General features: G+C 36.2%; 1 protein-coding gene and 1 long non-coding RNA gene across 2 annotated transcripts in view; one reads left to right on the top strand and one right to left on the bottom strand.

Moving 5' to 3' along the window:
* Positions 1-4,570, bottom strand: part of LOC124596429 — a 39,193-nt gene extending 34,623 nt beyond the window's left edge. Inside the window, exon 1 of the long non-coding RNA XR_006978296.1 lies at positions 4,521-4,570. This is a non-coding gene — a long non-coding RNA (uncharacterized LOC124596429). The remainder of the gene's footprint in view (positions 1-4,520) is intronic.
* LOC124596428 (nose resistant to fluoxetine protein 6-like) overlaps positions 1-16,783 on the top strand; it is a 183,020-nt gene that overhangs the window by 140,141 nt on the left and 26,096 nt on the right. Inside the window, exon 11 of the mRNA XM_047135560.1 lies at positions 2,682-2,883. Coding sequence (XP_046991516.1) covers positions 2,682-2,883 — 202 coding nt within the window. The remainder of the gene's footprint in view (positions 1-2,681; positions 2,884-16,783) is intronic.

Genomic DNA, 16,783 nt, shown 5'->3' with positions numbered 1-16,783 from the left:
TTACAAACACCATCACCTCTAAACCATGCAGCAATGGACACTGACTCATTTATTTTATGATGATTGCTGGTTGTAACAACAAAGGACATCATAGATGTAAAATACAACTGACCCATGTCCCGCTTGTGCACATCGTTCACTTGAAATGTGCAATAAGCAATCACATCTCTTCTATTAAAAGTCTCCAGCCCTACAAATACCTGGAAAACAACTGTGTCACTTTTGGCTGGCTTTCACTGTATCACCAGAATACTGCACAATTGCAACACTTATCAAACCATTACCATGATAAGCTGTATCATTCTTTGTAACTGTAAAGTTAAAAACACACCTGCAAAACATGGACAGGCCCTGTTGAATCAATTGTGCTCTGACTTAACTACTCATAGTAGCTTCTGTATCATCAGTGGCCTTATACACCATCAGCCGAGAATGCCTAAATCTCCTCCAATAACATGTCATCTCCATTCACCGTCCAATGCTGTTGCATATGCAGCTGCACAATGACTGACACTGTCTTTGCAGATTCATTGTTCATACAGCCTTGCACCAACCTTTGGTCTTATCAACTTGTGGCTGCAAATAAAATTGCACACCAACCTAAATAAAACTAGTGAGTCATGTGCCACACTCAAAGTGAGGTCAGCACAATACTGCACATCACACAAACAGCATCTCAGGGTGCCCCTGAGAGCTACAATGCCAAGAAGAATCGCTTCTTGGCTTTTGACAAGATCTATGTATAGTATGCATTTAAAAAAAAAAAGAAAAAAGAAAAAAAAGAAAAGAAAAAGAAATCTCACAGGAGGTAAGGAAAGGAAAATTATTTCAGTTTCAATAATAGGAGGTAAATTCACAAGAAACTAATTTTTTTATCTCTCCTGGTTTTTTTTTTTTTTTTTTAAAAAAAAGGAGAAAAGGAAAAAAGAAAGAAAAGAAAATGTATACTACACATTGATATTGCAGGAAGTTGATAAGGCCAAAGGCTGGCACAAGGCTATATCAATAATGAATCTGGAGAGACAGCATCAGACCTCATGCAGCTGCACGTGCAACAGCACTGGATGGTGAACGGAGATGCCATCCTATAGGAGGAGATTTACGCATTCTCGACTGATGGTGTATAAGGGCATTGATAATGTTGAAGTTTGTGACTCAAGAGTTGTTTAGTATTTCAATAGCCTCTGTTATTTTTGCTGCTGCATCCTTGGCCACTGAACAAGCAAACGAGGTTCTAGAAGGCTGATAGAATGGACACATTCCTGGTGGTGTTCAGCTATAGCTGATTTGTTGTTCTGTTCTAGTCACACATAACATTTATGCTCTGACATGTGATTGCTAATGGGTCTCCTGGTTTCGCCAACACAGACTTCACCGCACTCACACTGAAGTTCATAGATGTTTGCAGTGTTGAGAGCATTCATGGGATTCTTAGTGGGCCTCAACAGATCTAGGATCTTGCAGCCACTCTGGAATATGAATTTGATTACTCTGAGATGCAGAACTTTATTACAGCTGCCTTCCAATCAGTCACCATAATAGCACTGGAATAGCCTACCATACAGCCATGCCCTCCATAGTTACCTCCCTTCAAATCGTCCAATGACATCCAAGATATGTGACATCAGTTATCACCAGATAATTGAAACAGACAGTGTATAATGACAGATATTCAACAGCATCCAGCAGTGAACCACCCTCAGAGGACAGAAGACAGTCAGTCAAAACATTGTCAATTTAATTGCTTTAGTATTTTGTAATAATGTGGCCTAATACCCAAAATAATGACACTGGCCATGGAAGCCTATGAACTGTTGAAGATGTCAAACACAGATTTGGACAAAATGTTAGGAACAAAAAAAAGTTTCATGGACCAGGACTACACAACCAACAAGATTCACCAGCAATTTACACAGCAACGAGTGATGAAAAAATTTATTACATTATTATGTAATCCACTCTGCATTTTTGGTGTATTGTTTTGTTTCCAGAATAAATCTTTCATTCTGTGGTGGACCATACACTCATTTGAAAAATCCTATGGAATTAAAATTGGAATTCCATCTAGATACTCACATTGTTTTGAGAGATATTCATATCAAATGAGCTACATGGGGGAATGCCCACAACCTGTTTTCCAGTGGCTCTCTTTCCACTCACTAGCTCCTCAGAAGCTCTTTTGCATTGATACTAGCACTTCCACCAGATAGGATATTATGAAAATTGGCTTAGTCATAATATGCACAACGAATCTTCCATTGAGTAATGGAGTGTGTGCTATTTTGATGCTCCCTAACAGGCTACAATTAGGTACTGATCCAAAATTCAAATCCAAATCCAAATCCAGCCTTGCCTTACAGAATAAATTTCTTGGTACATTCTCCTGCTTTCCAAGTATCACATGAGCAGGTGGTTTGTGAGTCATTCCTGGGTAGTTCAGTTTGTAAGATCATTTCCCATGAAAGTATGATCTTGAATCCCAGTCTGGTATATATGCCAGATCCAAATAGCAAAGCTGTTGCGAAATTTTATTTATATCATTGTAAACTGAGTGTGAAAAATTTTGTGTGAATTTATTATGAGAAGGATGAAGGCTATCACATGAATCATTCAGTGTATCTCCTTATGTGCTTTGATTATCTTGATAAACCATGATATTGCAGATTCCTCTTGTTTTCCAGGTCTTTGCTTATACTGGAGTGGCAATAAGTGCGGTTATAGGACTGGTCACTGTACTCTCAGGCTACATATTTTTTATACCAACTCGTCCACTTAACCCCCTTGAGGCTGCTGTTTATGGATCCCTATGTCGAGTGGCTATAGGTTTGGTAGTGTGCTCCTTCATAGTACTGCAGACATTTGGACACATGGGTCATTTTGTGGGTATGTATTCTGCAACAGACTTTTTCTAATTTTCTTACTAACATTTTAGCATTTTTTGGAAAATTTTAAACATTTAACTGAAGAATTTAGACCAGACAGATGCTGGATATGGATGCCTTAAGATTTAGGCTGTACTGATTCCATATAAGTACTCCGGAGTGCATGATCAACAAGTTATTCTGCAGTTATTCTTTTTCCATATGTCACTATAGTAAAATCCAAAAATGTCTGAGGGCTACATGTGAATCAGCATAAAAAACTAAAACTATTATTATTTGTGTCAGTTACTAAAAGCTCCTAGTATTATTTTATTCTATATCATTTAATCCTTGATATTTGCTTCTAACAGAGACTCCTTCATATCCGATATATGTATAGAGATATTTTAGCTGCTGATTATATGATATGTGCACAATGTTCTTATTCCTGATAGTATGTTATCTTGCATTACACAGCTCTTATGTTGTGGTGAGATTCACAGTCCTGTTCCTTAATAGACACATAGAGCTATAACCTCAGGCTACTTGTAACAAGGGGAGTGATTTGAAATCTGCTCTCCACAGCATTCTCTTTTCAGAGGCTGCAACCTTAAATATCACTTTTTTTACTGTGTTAACTCCCCTCCTAGCTACATGTGGCTCATCTGTAAACACATGATGGAGCACATTGTGAAGGTTTGCCTTCTTTATTTCTTCGTTGATTGTGCTCGGTGTCGATGTACTGATTTGCTCTGCTGGCAGAAAAATGGGGTTTGTAATTCCAACACAGACTACTGTAAATAATGTAGCTGACAGGTGCACAGTTGCATTTCACAGTACTTTAATTTCACTGTTCACAGCCCCCCCCCCTCCCCCAATAATACAGAGTTATATGGCCAGTGCACTATTGCTTAACTTTCAATAAGCCTCATTAATAGTTTGCAGGCAAACCTCCACATACTGCTACAATAGTTTACTATTGAACATCTACGAGCAGTAAAAACCTAACCACAAAGTTCACAAAGAATAGAAAGGTACATATGGAGCAGATCCTGTCATTGTTTTAACACATGACCTAATTGTTTCACAGTCTAGTTGAAACATTGTTGTTCTAACACACACAGGATTCTTGTCTGAAATTCGGCCGTGGACTGACAGTTTTGGGACCAAAAATCAGGCTCTTATATATCCTCACAATAATAGGTACTGAAACTACACAATGTTCACAGTTAAATTTACAGAAATTACAATTAAAACTTAACTCATTAAATTAACTGAATACATTGAAAAATTTGTTCCTTTTAACAGTTTCTTCTACTACAAGGGTTAGGCTGAATTATTTCTGCAAATATGATATTAACAGATATCATTATGCAAACAATACTTTTGACAAAACTGTTTATTACATTGGAATTAATTAAGGGCTGGCTTTGCTATCATGTTCCCTAATAGAGCCAAATAGATCCTTTAAAAATACAATTAGTCGTTCCTCCAAATATTTATGATTAGTACAGAACTTACATTTGTTTATATGTCAACAATAGAATTTAATTTATGAAACAATTACTGATTTCACCCTATAACAAAAGATACTAACTAGGCATAATTAAAATAAATTAGAAAATAATTATATCGAAAAACAAAGATGATGTGACTTACCAAACGAAAGTGCTGGCAGGTCGATAGACACACAAACAAACACAAACATACACACAAAATTCAAGCTTTCACAACCAACCGTTGCTTCGTCAGGAAAGAGGGAAGGAGAGGGAAAGACGAAAGGATGTGTGTATGTTTGTGTTTGTTTTTGTGTCTATCGACCTGCCAGCACTTTCGTTTGGTAAGTCACATCATCTTTTTTTTTAGATATATTTTTCCCACATGGAATGTTTCCCTCCATTATATTCATATTAGATAATAATTACATACATAAAAATAAGCACAAAATTATATCTAGTGTTATATTCTTTAAAACTGAGGGCCAAACTTTCTCTTTTATGAAAATGCATATTATACTCACAGATGTTAATGTTTATTAATTCAAAAATGAAAAAAATGAATTTTAAGGAGGCAGATGGCAAAACAAGACACCAAGTAAAAATATCCCAGCTTGCTTCATCACAATGTGAGCCTTCTACATCCTTAAGTGTAATTCTAATTACTTTTCTATGTTGTATACTTAATTGCATGTATATACAATAGAGGCAGTACTGCCATAGACATCTGTTATGCTATCCATGTCTGAAATTATTTGTGAAATGCTGAAGTATGTAGAACAGGCACAAAGTTGTAATTCCTCTGTAAAAGTGATGATGACTTTGTTAACCTTAAATCACACAGGATTCATTCATTAAAAAAAAAAAAAATAAAAAAAAAAAAAAAAAAAAAAAAAAAGGGCTACAAAGTAAGCAACAGTTCTGTACCACAGTGAGAACAATTATATTAGTATTCATGTTCAAGGTCATTCAACTTTGCTCCAGTAATTAGCCCATAACATATCCATTTACAAACATAATTTTGGATAACTGTGGCTCATTAGTGAAGCTAAATATTTGACAGTGATTCTTTTAAGATATAATTAACATAGATAAGTTCCTTTTTGTTTCCAAAACAAATTGCACGTGAAAGATACAGACTCAGATCGCCAACTAAGCTGCTGATTTAATTTTCACAGATGCATTAGCTCATCCTGTGCCACTTACAACTGCATTTGCACAAGCCACATTACAGCATGTAACTGAGGGACTATTTGTATCATTATCATTTACTCATTTCTGTTAAAATTACTATTGGTGTACTGCACAAATGACTTTAATTTCTTTGATGTTTCCTGTAATGATCATTTTATGAAACGTACTACAAGTAAAAGGTAAAGGTGCTGCTGCTGTCATCCATGTTGTTGAGGAAGATGTGCTGTCAGGATATACTGAGCTCATTCACAAGAGACATGTGCAAGTAAATCGCCTTCTATTGATCACATGATTCATTTATTTGTATTTATGGCGCATGTTTTTCTTTCTAAAATGCATAGTCTTTCTACAAACTTTGGTTTATGCTGTACTTCATTTTAGTGACAATTATTTTCTCTTAGTGACATACTTATATTTTCCTTAGTATAGCTGTTATATTGTGTAATGTCCTGCTCACCTCATTGTCTGTATTATTACTGCTGTTGGAAAGACCAAGGTCTCACTAGTTTTGCATAGGTAGTTCAGGAATCCATTGTTAATAACAAGAAAGTCTTTTCCTTCAGCACACTTGAATTCTGCTCCCCCTCCCTTCTCTCTCTCTCTCTTTCTCTCTCTCTACCTCTCTCTCTGTCTTTTCCTTTTTCTTCTCTCACAGCTCAGTAACTCAACAGTTGCAACAGGCTGATTGAAACAATACATTCCTTAGCATGCATAAATGTAATAAATGTCTGTGAGTAAAACAGCTTCCTGAGTTCTGTAGGCCTACTGATGCTTGACTGTGTAACTTGGAACACATACTAATATTGTAAAATTAGGGTATATGCGTTACTCTAAATAAATAAATGAGGGTGACATTAAATTGCAGTGTTCTAAGATTAGCCAGAGCTGAAACTTGGACAAATGGACTAATACTCAGGTAATGTACAGTCTGAAGTAGTGACCATGTTGTGTTCGACTAATTTGTTCAAATAAATGAGGATATATTATTTTTAGTACAGAATCTACATCTACATCCACTTCTGTAATCCACAAGCCACCTTAAGGCATGTGATAGAGGGTACCTCTGGTACCATTGTCTTTTTCTCCCTTCTTTGTTCCATTTGGGAATTGTACATGGGAAACAATTACTGTCAGAATGAGCTCTGGTCTTTGATTTTCTCATCATGGTCATTTTGTGAGGCATGTGTGTGGTAGGAATGAGGACTTACATTTAATTTTGTCTGTCCTGAGAGTGGGACTCATGAGATCCATGAACGTTAAGTCTAAGTAAATTTAATTAAATGAGTATTGCCTATTTCCACAGTAGTCTACAATCATCAGATGCCCTTCTTTCAGTTACCTGTAATTGTGGTTTTTAGGTTCAGGTCAAATATAGTAAAAAATAGAGAAAAAGTCACCTAAAGATTGCTCAGATGTTTTGTGCTAATTAAGTTCATTAGTGAAATTACATCGATCATTTAAAGTCATGAAGAAATTATACTGAGTCTTGTGCTGTGTCATAAGAATCGTTATTGTGTGCATTAATAATAAAAACAGGTGTACTATAATGCAATCATATTGGGAGGGTATCTGTGGAGAGGCCAGACTAATGAATGGTTCCTGAAGATGGGCAGGAGCCTTTTCCGTAGTTGCAGGAACAATAGTCTGGATGATCAACTAATCTGACTTATAAAATTAGATAACATGGTCTTGCTGTATCGGTATTGTGAATGGCTGAAAATTAGGGGGAAACTACCAGCATTATGTTTCCTGAAGACATGCAGCTCTACTGAATGGCTTAATGATGATGGTATCGTCTTGGGTGAAATATTTCAAACATAAAATAGTGTCCCATTCAGCTCTCAGAGTAGGGGCTAATGTTGTCATCAGGAAAGAAAAAACGTTTTCTACTGGTCAGAGCAAGGAATGTTAGATCCCTTAAGCAGGTAGATAGTTTAAAGAACTTGAAAATGGAAACAGATAGATTGAAATTAGGTGTAGTGGAAATTATGACAATATTATGAAAAGTATAAACTGCTACTCACCATATAGCAGAGATGTTGAGTCACAGACAGGCATAACAAAAAGACTCTAAACATGTAAGCTATTGGCGAGAGTACCTTCTTATGAAATAGATAACATATACACAAACACACATTTACGCAAAGGTAGCTCACACATACATGACCATTGTCTCTGCCTACCAAGGCCAGTGTGTATGTTGTCTATTTCACAAGAAGCTCTTCTGGCCAAAAGCTTATGGGCTTAGTAATCTTTTTGTCATGCCTGTCTGTGACTCAGCATTTCCACTATATGGCGAGTAGCAGTCTAGCCTTTTCATAATATTGTCCTTATTCTATCCTGGATTTTCCATTGTAGTGGAAATTAGTGGCACATGGTGACAGGAAGATCAAGACTTTAGGTCAGATGAGTACAGGATAATCAATACAAAACTGAATAGGGATAATGCTGGAATAAATCTAATGAATGAGAAAATGGGAATGTTGCTAAGCCACAATGAACGGTACAGTGAACACAGTGTCATAGCTAAGATGGATACAAAACCAACACCCATCACAGCAGTGTAAGCTACCAGCTCTGCAGACAATGAAAATAGGGGCAATGAAGCTAGGGCCTTGGGATTTTCTAGTAGAGAGGCATTCACAACTCAAGTCACATTCAGCTTGGTGTCAGTTGATTTATTTGTTTAGTTCGTATTACCACAGAATTTTGAGCTCACATCTACAGGAAGGGTTGGGCATCAAACCCTCAGTCCTCAACAACAAAGAGTTCTCATATAGTCACCTCTGGCTACCAAGCTCAGCTTGTCTTGGGAGCATAGCGGCCTTGCATAGTAGACATTCCAGATAAGGCAGCAAAGCTCCATTAGGTGCTGGCAATACAGTCAGGCACTGCTATGCTGCTAGCAGGGTGGGTGGGTGGGAAGGTTTGTCCTAGCCGTGGCGAGTAATGAAAGTGTTGAGATATAGGGTGCAAACTGTGGCATGGTTGGGTGTGCTGGTAAGCAGTTGCACTATCTGTCATGTCGGCCACTTGCTGCTATGCTGCTGAAGCATTCTGGATTTCAGTAAAACTGTTGCTCTTTGACAGAGTAATTGTGACATTGTGCTGACCTGAGTGAGGTGACAAAATTCTGTGCCAGGTAATTACAGCAAGTAGTGTGATTACTGCAACAAGCTCTTGCTCTGGTCAGCACTGCTATAGACATAATGAATGATGAGATAAAATAAATTATTCAGACAGTTATGGGGCAAGAAAATTTAATCATGATGATGAACTGAAGTCTTATGGTACAAAAAGCAAGAGAAGGAAAAATAGTAGGGGAGCATGGAATGGGGAACAGGAATGAAAGAGGAAGCTGCCTGGCAGATTTTTGCACAGGGCACAATTTGTTCTTTGCTAACATTTGGTCTAATAATGCTTGTAAGACAGAGTTTTCAAAACCAGATTTTAAACTTCAAAATATTTCCAGAGGCAGATGTTGACTATGACCATAATTTATTGGTTATGAACTACAGATTTAAGCTAAAGAATTTGCAAAAATGTTGGAAATTTAGGAGACTAAACTTAGATAAACTGAAAGAACCAGAGGTTAGTGAGGGTTTCAAAGGGAGCATTAGGCAATAGTTGACTGAAGCCGGAGAAAGAAATACAATAGAAGATAAAAGGGTAGCGCTGAGAGATACAACAATCAAAGCACAGAGGATAAACTAGGCAGAAAGACAAGACACAGCAGAAATGTTCAGCAAACATTTGACATATAGAGTATAATTGGCAAAAGAAGAATGTATAAAAATGCAGTAGATGTAGAAGACAAAAGGGAATACAGATATCTGTAAAAAATGCAAAATTATTTTCAGGTATGGCTAGAAATATAGATGGCACCTACAGGAAAAATAAAGAGACATTTAGAGAAAATAGAAGAGATTGTATGAATCTCAAGAGCTCAGATGGTAAGCCAGTACTAAGCAAAAAAGAGAAGACTGAGAATTGAAAGGAACATATAGAAGGGAAACAAACTTGATGACAAAACTTTAGAAAGAGAAGAGGGAGTAGATTAAAGTGAGATGGCAGATATGATAATATGACAAGACTCTGACAGAGCATTAAAAGATCTAAGATGAAACAAAGCATCTGGAGTAGATGCCTTTCCCTCAGAAATATAGGAACAGATTAGATAATACTGTAAAAAACCAAATCTACATTTGTTGCCCATCCCTAGTGTTATTCAGTCTGTCCATAGATCAAGTTGTGAAGCAAACCAAGGATAAATTTGGAATGGGGATTAAAGTTAATAGAGGAGTAATAAAAAATTGTGGTTTGTCAGTTACATTGTAATTCTGTTTGTCAGCAATGGCCTTGGAAGATTAATTGAATGGAAAGTTACACCAATGATAGTAAAACAAGGGTAATGGAATGTAGCCTAAATTAGGTGATGCTGAGGGAATTAGATTAGGAAATGAAATACTAAACATAGTAGATAAGTTTTTCCATTTTGGTAGCTGATAATGGTAGAAGTAAATAGGATATAAAATACAAACAATACAAACTAGCAATAAAAAGGAAAGCCTTTCTGAAAAGAAGAAATTTGTCAACACTGAATGTAAATTTAAATGTAATTATATGTTCCGGAATTAAACATTGACATTAACAGTTCAGACAAAAGTGTTTTGAATATGGTGGTACAGGAGAATTCTGAAGATTTTATGGGTAGATCAGATAACTAATGAGGAGGTAATGAATTGACTTGGGGAGAAAAAAAATCAACACGACACATCCTAAGGCATCAAGGAATTGTCAGTTTGGTAGAGAATGGAAGCGTGAGAGATAAAAATTTTAAAGTAAGATTGAGACTTAACTACAGTTATCAGGTTCCAATGAACATAGCCTGTAGTCATCACGCAGAGATGAAGAGGTTTGTGCAGGATAGACTAGTGAGCAGAGCTGCAGCAAATCAGTGTTCAACTGAAAACCACAATGATGGCAACATATAGGAAAAATAAACATGTAATCTCTGAATTTTAACGGTAACCTTGTTTAGAGTACAATACATCCCTTGTAGAATCTACTAGTGCAGTTTGATGAGCATCTCCAAAATAGTGTCACACATACCAAATGTGTCACCCTTATTTGGATATTCTCTATTAATCCTACCTGGTAAAGGTCCAGCATTGATAAGCCATTCTCATGAAGTGGCTGAACATGCATTTTGTAAGTCACCTCTTTCATGGATGAGTTAGATTTCTGTAGGAATCTTCCAGTGGGACAGCCTGGCATCTTCTTTCCCACAATTAGTTTCATTTAGTCATTCCTTCTTAGATTGCTTCAGGTTGTTACTCCTGGATATTTATGTGGTCATCACTATTTCCAGTGACCTATGTCAATAGTGTAAACAAACAGCAGTGGATCCTTCCAACTATTTATGCACAATTGCCTATTGATGCTTAGGCTCAACTAGCATTCCCTCCATTATGTGACCCTCTGGACGCATCCTGTATTTCATGACAGTTTGCTGGCTTTTGAACTTCCTGTGTATAACAATATAACATATAAACAGCCTCATGAAGCTTCTGACATTGCCTAAGAGATCATTTACATATATATAGTGAACAGTAATGATCCTGCTACACTCCCTTGGGGTGCTCCTGGATTATGCTCAATTAAGAACTATGTATTGAGTTCTATGTGCTTGGAAGTCCTCAGTCCAGTCACAATGTTGATACAGTTTTCTGTAAACTAAATTTTTGTTGAATGAGCTACAGTATGAAACAAAATGTTTTATAGAAGTCAATAAATGTAGAAATAATCTGAGTGCTGTTTTCTGTGGTTCTATGAATTTCGTGGAGGAACATAGAAAGCTGAATTTCACAAGATCTCTGTTTGCAGAAATCATGTTGATTCCCATGAAGGAGATTTTTGTTCTCCAAAAAGACACTCCATAATTCTTTACTGGATTAACATCGGCTATATACTCAGAGAGTATTTTTCAGGAAGCATTGATGATATAGAAAAAGCCATAAAGATTAATGGAGTCTTGATCAACAACGTTCATTGTGCTGATAATACACTATTGGAGGTCAGACATGGAGATAAAATGTTGCATAGAGAAAGCATGTAATGCCTTCATAAAATTTAAGAATATTCTCACGAGTACAGGCATACTCCGAAACCTTAGAGTCTGATTTATTAGATCTACATATGGTCTACTCTTCTACACAGTTCTGAAAGATGGCCACTAAATATGAAAACAGCAAGGAAGATCAAGGTTTTTCAAATGTGTACTTACTGCAGACTGCTTAAAATATTGTGGACAGCAAGAGTAAATAACACTGAAGTATTGCGACAAATACAGAAACAGTGAGAAACATTAACAACGTCTAAATAAAAGAAAAACTACACACCTTTGATATACGTTTTGCTACAGCAGTTCATAATAGAAGTGAAGATTGAGGGTAAAAGAAGAAAAAAGTGAAGAAGAATGTCTTGGTTGGATAACATACAGCACTTGACATGATTACCAAATGCAGACCAACTACTATATACTGTGGGTCATAGAAAAAGATGCATCATATGGTCACCAACATCCATTAATGTCTAGGCAGACTAAGGTGAAGTATGAATAACTTACTTCCTTGAAGGAGGGATGGAGATCAAGATTTTAGCATCAGATTGTACTGCCAGATATATACTTTTTAGCAAACACTGTCCAGCTTCATTTACTAAAAAATAACAAGAAATTACAAATGTGCGTAATATACATAGGTACTCCATATTACTAACAGTAAATATTCAGTTGTATGACACATTCTGTGACTTTGTAGCAAGGATCTGTAAATTAGTCTCATAACCAGAGTTATTTGGCCTCCACAGTTAGCCAGTAATCTCAGCCTGATAGGTCTTTCTCCATGACTAATAGACACTTATGAAAACATTGTGTCTTTCAGGCTGTTATTTTAAATGACTGCTTTGTTAAACATAACTAGTTAGTTTCAAGCATTTGCTCACTCTCAAGTGTACCAACAAACATAACAACATACCAGAATTAAATGGAAGTCAAAATATAAAAGTCTGTACAACTGCACTAGATGCTGCATTTCTGAGAAAACTACAGTGAAATGCAAGATGCCTCAAAAGGATGAGCGTTTGGTGAAAGGTCTGGATATTTACCTTCAACATGAATAAACTTAATATATTTTGTGTTCACATAGTTTTATTTATTTATTTATTGTATTTTTTTTTGCATGGAGACACCAACTGGTGTCTTTTGCAAACGTCATAGCATTTTTTTACAAGTTTAGTACAAAATAAATAAATAAATAAATAAATATATATATATATATATATATAGACACACACACAATAATTTATTTTAGTTTAATATTAATATTCACTTAAAGAGTATAAACACTTGTCAATCAAGAGAAATGTTTCAGTCTCACTTTGAATAAGTTCCCTTTGTGGCACCTTATAGAGCTCGGTAATCTGTTGTACCATATTTGACCACTAATGCAAGGACTATGGTCTGTTGTTTTTAATTTTGTTCTTTGTCTGTAGTAGCAGTCTTTATTTCTTGTATTATAGGCATGCATATCAGAGCACTTTGTTTCTTTCTTTTGATGTGTCACAAAAAATATAATTAATTTGTAAAGATACAGTGAGTAGACTGTGAGGTATTTATGATGAACAAAGATTTCCCTGCATGAATCTCTATACCCTAATCCATGGATAATTCTGATTGCTCTTTTCTGTAGGGTTAATATTCTGTTCATATGTATGTCGGCAGCACAACCCCATATCTCTATCCCGTAATTAATCTGTGCAAAAATGGTTCCATAATAAATTGTTTTTAATGTCTGATGTGGAACTACTTTTGATAACTGGCTGATTAGATGTAATGAACTGCTGATTTTATTGAAAAAAAATTTGATATGGTTTACCCATCTTAGATTTTCATCTAGGTGAATACCTAGAAATCTGCAGCCTTCTGAGTCCACTACTTCAATTCCACCTATGTTACTGATAGAGGTTTGGTGTGAGTTTGTAAGTTTAAATGTCAATAACTGAGATTTACTGATATTAACTTTCAAACCTTGATCTTGGAAATAAGTAGTTATTTGCTGTAGTCCCTCAGTTGCTACCAATGTTAACTCATCATTTTGTTTACCAAGAAATAACAGTGAAGTATCGTCTGCATAGGTTACCAATTGGGAGTTGAAAGGTTGCTCTATATCATTTATGTGCACTAGGAAAAGGAAAGGGCCCAAAATTGAGCCCTGGGGTACACCTTGTGTGATTGTCTCATATTTGGACTGGAAATTAATGATCTGATTATTGATTTTGTAAGTCAGCTTTGTACACTGCATGCGGTTAAATAAATATGTAGCCAGCAATTGCATGGATGCAGTGCCCGCATCTCGTGGTCGTGCGGTAGCGTTCTCGCTTCCCACGCCCGGGTTCCCGGGTTCGATTCCCGGCGGGGTCAGGGATTTTCTCTACCTCGTGATGGCTGGGTGTTGTGTGCTGTCCTTAGATTAGTTAGGTTTAAGTAGTTCTAAGTTCTAGGGGACTGATGACCATAGATGTTAAGTCCCATAGTGCTCAGAGCCATTTGAACCATTTGAACCATGGATGCAGCATTTACATTGTATGACTCAAGTTTACTTAAAAGTAACTCATGGTTTCCCAAATCAAAGGCTTTAGTAAGGTCTAGAAATATGCCAGCTGTTTGCATTCCTTGATCAAGGGCACCATACGTTTTGTGAAGAAATTCTGTAATTGCTGTGATAGTACTATGATCTTTTCGGAATCCATGTTGTGTCTCTGTTAGGAACTTATTTTTCAAGAAATAGTCACTAAGTTGTGTCAGCAGCACAACTTCAAATACTTTGCTGAAGACAGGTATTAATGATATGGGCCTGAAATTTGAAACCTCTTCCTTGGATCCTTTTTTACGCACTGGTTTAACTGTGCTCCATTCCAATACATTTGGAAATGTATGTTCTCTGATACTGCAGTTCACCAGGTGTGTGATTATTTTAACTAATTCCTTATTACATTTTTTAATCACGATACTACTCAAACCATCCCATCCAGATGAGAACTTATTCTTTAGGTTATTTATTATCCTGCCTATTTCTTTTTCACTTTATTGTTTGAATTCAAAAAGTGGCTCTTCAAAGGGGCAGAGCTTTACCTCACTACTCACAACTGTGTTATTAATTTGACTAACAGCTACAGATATAAAGTATTTATTGAAAACATTGCAGACTTTATTAGGATCTTTAATTTTGTTTCCTTCATGTCTTATAATTAAAATTTCAGTTTCTGGCTTCGGTGTGGCTTTGCGAAATTGATTTACAATTCTCCATGAGGTCTTGGCTATATTATCTGATTGAGCTATTTCACTGCTGTATATCTGTTTTCTTAGATTTGAAAGCTCTTTCTTAAAGATTTTGTTGGCTTCATTGTACTTGGCCTTAAAAACCTGCAGGTTTGTTGACTTGTGTAACACATCCAGGTCCTGGATGTTTTGCCTGAGTTTTATCATATTTGCTGGAAGTATCAGTCTGTTGGTTTTTGCACTTTGGTTATGGGTGAACACTCTTTGTATTTTATTAACAGGGTAGCATCTGTCAAAGTGTCTTATAGAATTTGGCCCATTTGTTTTCAGATCCTTCAGTCTGGTAAACCAGATCCAAGTCCTCTACAGCTAATTTATTTCTTAGGGCAAGGATGTTACCCTCTTTTAGGATTCTTTTATTTTCGATACCTTTTTTCATTTTTGGGATGCTTGTGTTTACATACTCTACAAGCTGGTATTTGTGGTCAGAGTAGTGAAAATCCATATTCCAGCACCTAACACTGTCTTTAATATGTTTACATAGTATCTAAAAACAAAGATGATGTGACTTACCAAACGAAAGTGCTGGCACGTCAATAGGCACACAAACAAACACAAACATACACACAAAATTCTAGCTTTCGCAACCAACGGTTGCCTCGTCAGGAAAGAGGGAAGGCGAGGGAAAGACAAAAGGATTTGGGTTTTAAGGGAGAGGGTAAGGAGTCATTCCAATCCCGGGAGCTAAATCATTTGCATGCTCTAAATTTTCTTACAGTTTTTGTCTGAAGTCACTTTCTTCTGTTTCTTCCACTTTTTTAGCCTGCGTGTTTTTATTTCTTTATTACCATTTTCAACTAAACTTCTCATAAAATGAAATGGAGAAACAAGGAATGAAGCCCAAGACCATAGGTACTGTCCAATTTTATCTGCTTTCCATATGAACACCAGATAAGAGGGTATAATCTGCACTATCCAATCAGTTATGGCTTACATCTTTGACATACTTTCCACCTCTTTTTATGATAACCTTTTCAGTACAAACCATAAAAAGCACTATATCATCATACTCCTATTTACAAGAATGCCTCAATGTGATTAAAAGAAGTACTCTGTTTCATTTATGCCTTATCACAATTTGAATCCAAATGTTCTGCTCATTCATTCATTCATTCTTTATTAATCCTTTGAATCATTTTGGGGACAGAGAGTACTACATGATATGAGACAAGTCATTATGGTAGTTAAACATTTAAAAATGCAGAACACCAAATTAAATACTCCTAGACTTACACAATGCTAATTGTGATCAGCTGCCTGACCAATAAGACTATCTGAGCATACAACCAGGTGAGACTCAAATTTATGTTTTCTCCTGTTATTCCTGAATGCTACACTCACAGGTTTCCCTACAGCATATAAAAGGATAACAACTGGGTAATGGACTGTGGCTTGCCCTGCCATAGAGATATATATTATCTAAATTAATTCATGAACTGCATGAATTCATGAAAATGTGAGGATATTGCTTCTTCAGGGGAAGCAAACATTTGGATATGGTAGGAATCATCACATATCAGTACATCTGACTCTTTATAAATTTTTTCCTTTCTTTCCTATCCCTATTTCTTATCTGCCTTCTCCTCTTAATTTTTAAAATTTTGAGTAGTCCAGATTTCATGTCTGTTTTTCCATTTACTTGTCTGTTCACTTTGCCGTAGCTACTATTATGGTGGAAATTGGTAAAAGAGAACTGTTCTTCAAACTCACATAGTCTTATTATGTATTTGACAATTACTTTCTCTCCAAGTATGTTTGAACATTCAACACACGTATCTATTTTACTGTCAATCACAGAGCTAGATACTCTAAATACATCCTCACCTCCCCCT

This window comes from Schistocerca americana, chromosome 2, assembly GCF_021461395.2.
Source record: "Schistocerca americana isolate TAMUIC-IGC-003095 chromosome 2, iqSchAmer2.1, whole genome shotgun sequence".
Lineage (NCBI taxonomy): Eukaryota > Metazoa > Arthropoda > Insecta > Orthoptera > Acrididae > Schistocerca > Schistocerca americana.
This window is presented reverse-complemented; position numbering and strand designations above follow the sequence as displayed.